The sequence below is a fragment of the Hipposideros armiger genome, unplaced genomic scaffold (genome assembly GCF_001890085.2).
Source record: "Hipposideros armiger isolate ML-2016 unplaced genomic scaffold, ASM189008v1 scaffold_76, whole genome shotgun sequence".
In the NCBI taxonomy this organism is placed as follows: domain Eukaryota; kingdom Metazoa; phylum Chordata; class Mammalia; order Chiroptera; family Hipposideridae; genus Hipposideros; species Hipposideros armiger.
Window position 1 is genome coordinate 1,108,536 of NW_017731426.1, and position 9,326 is coordinate 1,117,861.

Sequence of the window (9,326 nt, forward strand, 5' to 3'; positions counted from 1 at the left end):
CACTTCAGAGGCAATTTGGTACGAAGAAGTTTAATTTCACCTTCAGTAATTTAGGAAAAACATTTTGGGAAATGATATTGGGTCGTTGGGAAAGTCATGAAGCATTTTTGCATTGAAAAACATAGAAAAATACATCATGACTTTCCTGATGACCCAATATTAGCCATTGTATATGGCCTCAAAGGATTTATTAAAATTTGTCACCCCACTCAACAGAAACATCTCCTGCCTGCAAAACAAAACAAAACACAAAACAACAAAACAAAATTATGTTGACAGTGTCACTGTCATCATTTTTGGGATTAAAATCTAGGAGGATCAGTGATGATAGTTTTCTTCCAGAGCAAAAGTGAGGTTGCATGGCTTGCTACTCCCTTTCAAATTAGGTTCTTTATATAGTTTGTTAAGTAGTATGCCACCTAATCGATAGGTCAGTTTTCATGTTTAAACATCTCTCAATTTTTTATTACCAAGAAGGGCAGAAGATAAAACTCTGGTCATTTACCTTGGTACTGGTTTGTGTTGAGAACATTGCTCAGGGCACAGATTTCAAAAAGGAGCAGCCAATTTGAATGTAGCAGAAAAATATATGAAAATGGAACATTGTATAGAGGGTGAACACTTGAACAGCAACTGGGAACCTGGATTCTAGTTGGTTCTGTCACTAACAAACAGTGTTATCCCAGGCAAGTCCTTTCCCTTGTCTGTAAAAGGAAGCAGTTGTGTTCATGAAATTCTCTGCATTGTGTTATTCGACACCCCCCCCCCCCAAATTAGGCTTCACCGAAGCAGCGTTGTCTGCCTTGTCTGCCTAGGGTTGAGAACAGCTCCTGGTACCTTCCGGGTGCTCAGGAGATACTCACTGATATTGAACAATCTATGCTGTACATTGGTCATTAAAAAGGCTTTTTGTCATGTAGGGAGTCTTAGCTATTTTTCAAAGTGCTTTCACATAGCAGGAGCTCAACATTCATTGATCGGAAATATATTTGTTTCTCGGGGTGCATGCCTTACTCGTTAACACAGAAATACAGGCATGGAGAAGCCCCCTGGAGTGGAAATAGGAGTGGTCTACGAGTTGGAAGACCTGGCCCACCACTAACTACTGTGTGACTTTGGGCAGGTCATTCCACTTCACCAAGGTTCTGTTTTCTCATCTGCAAAGGGGAGGGCTGAATTAGACCATAAGACCCCTTCTGGCAGCACACCTGTGACCCTGGTCCTGTTGTACCTCTTACATATAATGAATGAGTATTCAGAACATAAGAATCCATGGGGAAGGATGCAGGGCTGCATGAGGAATGGAGGCAAAGTAGTTAGTGCAGAGGCATCAGTTCATTAGAAACATCAAGACAGACAGACTCTGCTTTTTATGTGCACCACCTAAAATCCTTTATGAGCATCAATTGGGGCGGCTCTTCCTTTGCTGTTATGGGTTCATCAAAGCAGGTCGCTGACCTCAGCCACATCTGTAGTCATACTGGCTGTCATGGGGTGCAAACATCATGGGAGAAAGCCTGTCAGTTTGCAAGTCCTTGAAATGTTCGTGTTATTTAAAATGCCCAGTTTGGGGATCCTGAGGGTTCTGCTATAACTTTTATTGCAAATGCTGGGTCACTCATATTTAGGGCTCTTTATAAAAAAAGGCCAGAAGAGTAAATCAATAGTGAGTTGCTACTGACCTCTAGACTTTGTCATATTAGCATGGCCCTAATTTCTTCAGACCAAAGTCCCATGGGTAAGAGGGGTCAATTTGATCTAGCATTCCTAAGGAAGGAGACCTTTGAATTACATGAATGAAGAAAGAGACACACAGCCAAAGTAAGATGGCCAGCGAGATTGTAATTGTGCTTGAAAGCGCAGTCTTCTCATGAAGGGTCCAGATGGATGGAAAGAACCAGGAAGCAGAGAAAAAAGGATGAGCTGATATTTTGTTGGCAGGGCTAAATTAGGGTGGTCTTTTGGGTTTTCATTTCTCGTGTTTCCTGTGGACTTTGTAATTCTGTGTCTTGCTGGGGGCCCATGGGTGGAAATACTCTTGTGCAGGATTAACAGTCTGGAAAGGAAGAAATGCCATCATGAACTTTCTGAGCCAACACAGGGGATGATATGCTCCAGAACTGTTTGACATATTATCTTTTCACCATCATTTAATCCTTTGCTAATTAAAAAAAGAAAAAAATTGAGCCAACCCATATCGGATCTTCTTTGCCATCTTCCCCCTTAGCCAGTAATATGAATCTTTTTGCAAGATTCTTGAATAGCTGATCACTGGAAGTTGAAAGTAATCCAAGAAATTCTTGGAAGGGATAATAAAGATTTTCCTATTGTGTAAATGCCCTCCAGAGAGTTAATTACAGCAAATGATTATAGCTATGTCCTGGTTTGTGTGTCATTCCAGGAAAAGGCAAAATCTCAGATAACAGACCTGAGGGATTAGCCTAGTTAGAGTTACCTAGTACAGTTCATTGAAAGAACCATCTGAGCATGACTTTCACTCTTGGATTTTAGTTACTTCTGATCCCCATAATACAAAAATTGTGTCCCAATTGTGGTATTTTTGGCTGTTCAGATTTGTGTGCCTTCAAGCCATCATGGCACAAATGCCAAGTTGCCTCCAATTCTGCTCAGCACAGCTCCCTCTGTTTTTGCCCGAAAGGATTAAAATTGGTACACTCGTCTGGGCATCCAGATGATGGTGACAGACCTAGTCCAACTCTTGGGGCAGCCTGGGCAGCTGGAGCTAGACAGTGACTCAGAGAGATATCCAGTGTGGCTCAGGGGATACATTTAGACAACTGATAGGAAAAACAGATCCAACACTCATACATATTTACAATCCCCTGTTGTGCCCAAGGCAAAAAGTAGTGAGCTTGCTTCTCTTCACCCTCAAACAAACCCTTCAAGCTATTTTTTCTTTCCAGGGACATTCCCCTGCATCAGAATATATTGTTGATGGCAGTGACAATGGGATTGGGAGGGGCTCAGGCAGAGACAAAAGGCATGACTTGCCTTTATTGCACTGCCCTGGTATGGTTTAATCTGGATGGCTCAGCTCCACATGCCTGTCCCGATCACCCTGCCCGATCTCTCCTCTCTTGGGTCAGTAAAAGCCATTGGAGATGAAGCCTGAGTGCTGTCCTAAGGCAAGGGTGCCTGCTATGGCCCTCCTTGGTGAATGCAGATGAGCACATTTACCTGCAGCTGAATATGAAGTTAATGCTACATCCTCCTCAGCTCCATCACTGTCTCGGGCTGAAAGCCAAAGGTGGGAAGGGATGGGTTAGTGCCAGAGATTCACCTGAAGACAGCACACGAGGACTATGAAAAGACTCAATGGCTTGCAAAGAGGCTCTTGAGCCTTTAAAAAGGAATTCTCCACTGAGGTTGTTCTAAAAAAAAAAAAAATTTAAAAAAAATCTATGATTGAAAAAAGAGTGTTTTTAAAGCTTATGAGGAAGGTTGTATATGGATAGCATTTGTGTGGTCAGGAGAAGCACATCTCTGTTTAGTAATGGAAGAGGCTGAAGAGTCATCCTCGACTGGTTAGAGCCTTGGCTTTCTCAGAATCCTGCATGACCATGGGCACCTCGCCGTCTTCAACAGCATAGAAGGCCTTAACTATATGCTCTCTGAAGTCCCTTTAGTCTGGATAATCTACAAATTTTGATTTGACATAATATAAAAATCCCTAAAGGCAATTTTATGCTGTCATAGAATATGACACATGTGGCTATTTGTTTAATGTCTGTCTCCTCAACAGGACTAAGCAATATGAAGACAGGAGCTGTGTTTGTCTCTAAGGCCCTTGCTCGATACATATGTATTGTTTGATGGTCACAGATATAGCTGTGTCACTAGTGTTCACACTTAGTGGCTCTAGCATTGGAGCAGGATAGCTCTGCTGTCACACTGGTTAGCTGTGTGACCAGTTCCTTAAGCTTTTGTTGTCTTTGCTTCCTGGTGTGAATAAAAGAAGGATCATGATGACCCTAACAGTAAATCTGTTTCATGGCATCATTTTCAAGGTTAAATCAATTAATATATATATAAGGCCCTTGGGATAAGGCATGATATATATAGAAAACACCATAGTGTTATCCTTTGTTTATTATCATCTGTGGTGCTGCTGCTGATGGTATAGTTATAATCTAAACTTTGACATCTTCCTCCTTTGGGCATTTTTTAGTGGGGTTGGATCCTGTGAAATATGAAATGTTCTTCTTTCCTTCACAGCAGAATGAAATGAATTTTTTGGTTTAACTTTGTTCCTTGTGGCGTGACCAGACTCCTTCATATTTAGCCCCTTGGTAACCAACGTTCATCCAACATTCTCATTAGACCAGATCATAAATTAGAGAAGCCTAATTTTCCAGCTTTCGTTATTGTTCATGAAAGGCTGAGTGAGTGTTTTTCTCTCTGTATGAGAGAGATTTCATGGTATGAAATCTGAATTGAGTAAGAACTTACATTTTTACGGGGAGGAGGCAGGGACAATATAACCATCATTTAAAACCAGGAGCCTGATCTTCTAGAGGCTAAGGAGCTTCATTTGCTCTCAAAATTGGTAAGAAGCAGAGCTGAGCCCCAAAGTCAGGGTATGTGAGGCCAGATTCTGTACTCTTTCTCAGACTCAATTATTTCATGCTCCCTAAATCTTTATGAATGTCATTATTCTTGCCTAATCTGTCCTCAGACCAAACAAGCTCTGACCAGACTCACTGTCTTCTTTTCTACTTTATACAGTTCTCTCTGTGTGACCTGTATCTCTGGAGGGTGACAACAGAGTGATTTTGCAATTTGTTTCCATGAAAGAACAAATAAAAACCACATCCCCCCTGGGACCATTCAAATTTGGTTTCTTGTAGTAAGGTGGGTGGGTGCCTTGGAGAAAAAAAGTATTGAGAATTGTCAAAAAGGGATATGATCAGCAAAAGCTGGTATTTGCTATAAGGAAAACAACCCAAAGGGCTTATGTTTGCAGAAACATTTTTCTCTTGATTCATATTATTTTGTAGTCATTGACCCATTTTTACATTACATAGACTCATTATTTTAGTCTTAATACCTTCAAGTAGAATCATACTAGGTTTGTCTGTACACATTCAAACACTAGACAGAAAAATGCCCACAATAATGTGATACTTTCAAATATACATGGGTGTTGCTTTTGGCAAACTTGATATAACAATATTCTAATTAGTCTAAAACAGATAAAGTAGGCAATAATTAGAACAGGAGATTTCCTGTCATAAAAAAAGAAGATTCAGGGCTGATAGTCTACTATGTTTAAGATCTCTGCAAATTATATCACATTTAAAATTCTCAGTTAAAAGAGCAACTAATTTTTAAAGGTCAATCAATACACAGCTTTTTAGGAACACATTTATAACACAGGGCAAAGAATATTTATACCCAATTGTTTGCTGTCCTGTAGTAACATGCCTGATTGCATTTTCATTTTCCACCTGGGTGTTTTTTGTATCTTGGAATTAAGTCCATAAGCCACTTCAGAGAGATAAAGTCTAATCTCCTTTTGAAAGACTTCCAGGGAAATAGAGTCCTTAATCTTCTTTGCTGAGCTGTTTTAGTATTTATTAACTCTTATGTTCATATTTAATCTAAATTCCTCATGCTTTGGTTTGAGTTCATTTCTCCCCATTGTCTTCAGTTGGAGAACAGAAAATAACAGAACAACAGCTTCTTGGACAGAGGTCTTTATATTTGCGAAATTCTCTGCTAGTCCTCTTGTTTTACTCCTCTTTCAGTGTAATAATTCTGGTCCCACAACCCAGTGATAAATCAAATAATTATGTGACTGGAGTCATAGCTACAAACAGTATTAATCAGAAGAATCGCATGACAAGTGCATGCCTCATGGACTCATACAAAATGTCATGTTGTAGTACAGAATTTAGAGAGAGAGAATTTAAATAGTCTATGAAAAAAGCACATTTCGAACTACCATCTCAGTTTTATTGTCTTCACCTTTCTACATAGGTCTGACGTTATAACTCTTTTCATCATCTTGGTGGTTTCCCACCGAAACCTCTCCAAGTTCCCCACACTTTTCATTAGTGGACCCTGGAACCGGAAAGGGTATTCTTGCTAGAGACTGGCTGCTGCTGAGCACAATGGCCTGATTATTCCTGCTGACCACATGTCTGTTTATATAGTACGGTGATTGTTTCTTGAGCAAACAAAAACACAGACAGTGGTAAGCTGCTTTCTCACTGACAGCTCATAAACGACAACACGTTTATGATTTTTCAAGTAATTATTATTATAGTGTACTTGTCTGGCTCTTACCTATTTTGTGTCTCTTTGTATGTTTTTCCCAGCGAGGTGTAAGCCTATACTTTTTATTGTTCTAGTCATTCTTCCAATTTTTGATATTTGTACTCTTTCCGAGTGACTTAAATTCTGATTCCATTCTCTAAGCTTAACTTTCTGGTTATTCTGCCCAATTTTGGAGCGCAACCTATGTATTCTTTACTATAGTACTGATTCCCCCCTCCCCCCCAATATCACACTACATGGACAATGACTATCACCGACAGGCTATTTCTTGCTCATAAATGGATTTTCTAACCATGCTCGAGTAATAAGGATAGTACCAGGAAACATGGTGCTTTTGTGAACACTTGCCCTTCTAAGCCACTCCTTAGAACAGTTTAAACACTTGCCTAATATTTTTGGGGTATGGAATATTGATCATTATGAATCCCAGTGTGCTTTGAGTTATTATGAAACTCTAAGAACTTTCTCTTCTCTCTCTCTGACTTTTGTTTCCTGGAAACAGAGAACAATAAAGCAAACATGGGAAGTTTTATCCTATTTTTTGGTCAGAAATATGAGAAGTAGTTTCAGGAAAGATTGACTCTGCAATTCTGCCACAAACCTCAGTGATCTGATCACACATCATCAGCAAGCAAAGAAAAACTGTTATAGGAAGGATATATGGTATCAATTTCCGACTCTCTGTTAACTGAACTGAAAAGAATTAATGAATGCATCTATCTGAACAGGATTTAATTTGAATGTGTAATTAGCCATAGATTACAACTCAAAAAAGTGTATTCATTTGAAAGGAAAGCTTCTATTAATTTTTTTGAGCCAAGTAAACATTGTGCATGCTCTATAATATATAAAATAGCATCATCTTTGCACATTAGAAATAATGTGAGAAATCAGATGCCTATTAAGACATAAAAATTGATGTACAACTATGATATTTAGTTATGAAGAATAGGCCAGATGTTTCAGAAAGGAATGTGTCATTAGTTTTGACATATTTCCAGATGGCTGAAATTAGCCACTATTTTCTCCAGGTTGTTGGGGCCAAAGTCTCTTTACTGAAATGGATAACATATTGTATTCTTTCACAAAGTGTAGTCAGGTGGCTTGGTCTTACATAAGGATAACAGCATGACCTAGAAATTATTATGAAAATGTCACATAAGCAAGTTGCTTTATTTCTATTAATGATTATACATCTGTGCCTTTACTCAGGGCTCTGATTTAATGGCTGTTCCTGTTGCTTTTTGTAGACCTTGAAGGGTTGTAAGCAGTGAATAGTTTGAAAAGCAGAAATCTAGAAGTTATTGGGCTTTGTGACTTTAATGAGGTGATGAGTCCTACAAATCAGTTTATTATGATGTTTGTGCAAATTAACGCTGAGACTTAAAATTTAAAATGTCAATCACTGTTGCCAGGATTGACTTTTGTAGTTGACAGCCAAACCATCTGGACTTAGCATTATATGTCATGCAATTGCATGGTCCAAGCCTAATTTGGGGCTGGTTAACTCATTTTATAGTGGGCGCCTTTCTTTACCCAGCATGAGCTCTCAGTGCCACACCCTCTTTACTTAAGGCCTTTGATTCATTTCTGTCTTGCTCTTGCTCTATCAGTCTCTGTATTTTGGAAGAGCTAATTTTTCATAAAAGTTTAACCTTGATTCTGGGTGTCTTCATCTCCATGTGTGAACTACTTAGTCATCCACTAAATTCTGACTATTCCCTTTTTGTTCCCTCTTGGGTTCATCCTGTTACCCTACTTCTCTCCTGTTTCCCCCACAGGAGAGCCTCCCTGCTCCCTGAATCCAACCCCCCCACGGGAATGTACCTCTTGAGAGTTCCTGGGTCTCCACTCTGAAGCTGCATTGGTAGGCTGGGACTGAGCAGGCGTTGCCTTGTGAAGGGCAATCCTGTTTACACGATCTGTAGAGAATGCAGAGCTCAGGGATGATGTATAGCAGCAGGAAAACCCATGCGTTGGTGACCAGGGCAATGCAAATGACAGGATCATCCCACTGGGGCTGCCGCAGGAGCTGTGGGTTGCCTCTCATGAGCATGGAGATCCACACCACCCAGATAATGATGGAGATGAGCACAGTGAGGAAGATGAGCCGCCCATGTGGCTTCCAGTTCTCACATGGGCCACAAAAGGTGGCTATGGAGACGAAGAATGTGAGGGCCATCAGCAAAAGGACGTAGACCAGGAGTACGACAAAGTCCACATTGAGCTGACAGGGTGTCATGTGCACGAACATCATACCTCTGGTCATTATGAGAGTCACATACTCAATGGCAATGATCGTCTGCAACAGGCTGAGCCCAATAGCAATGAACAGAATTGTTGTCCAAGAGAAGGTGACTCTACCCCGGACCAGCTTCACCAGGTGGGAGGCATGAGCCAAAAGGCATGAGAAACAGAGAGCAAAGAGAACCCCAAAGAAAAAGTAGCGCACAGGGGCAGTTTGCTGATTGAACTGGAAAATGAAGGCAAAAGCAAGGCTAAAGAGCCCCAGCACACCCAGGAGGAAGAGGAGCTGTGTAGGGAGGGCATTCCACTGGCCACAGTCTTGAACCTTTCGCATGAGGCAGAGAAATGCCAAGAGCAGAATAATTGTAACCACTATGCCGATTATTGCCAGGCACTCCAGAACAATGCCCCATGGCCCCTCTGTGTCACAGAGGAAATAATAGTCCTCAGTGGTCTTGACACAGTCCTCATACATGGTGACTGTACGTGGACCTCACGAGAATGGACTGCTGTTCCCCTGCAGAAAAACATGAGACAAACTTACGACTTTACATCTACCATACAAATGCCTATTGGGTATGCGCAGGGCACTACACTGCCTCTGAGTCCCAAATGAAGACAACTTGACATACTGAATAAGATAACTCAAAACTATCACACCCTCAAAACTATCCCAGCTCCATCCTGCTGGGAAAAGCAGATCAGTCTTCACTTGGGGGCTCCAGATAATTGATCCATTTTCATATCACAGTTTCCACCAAGGCTTTTTGAAGCCTAAT

At 40.7% G+C, this 9,326-nt stretch overlaps 1 protein-coding gene across 1 annotated transcript; it reads right to left on the reverse strand.

The window, feature by feature from the left end:
* Positions 1-1,430: 1,430 nt before the first annotated feature.
* GPRC5D (G protein-coupled receptor class C group 5 member D) lies at positions 1,431-9,022 on the reverse strand. The gene is made up of 3 exons (XM_019643282.1): positions 8,128-9,022; positions 3,199-3,255; positions 1,431-1,484 (listed from the first exon to the last, which is right to left on the reverse strand). The coding sequence occupies exons 1-3, from the start codon at positions 9,020-9,022 to the stop codon at positions 1,441-1,443; spliced, it is 996 nt and encodes a 331-aa protein (XP_019498827.1). The 3' UTR covers positions 1,431-1,440.
* Between the last annotated feature and the right edge of the window lie 304 nt (positions 9,023-9,326).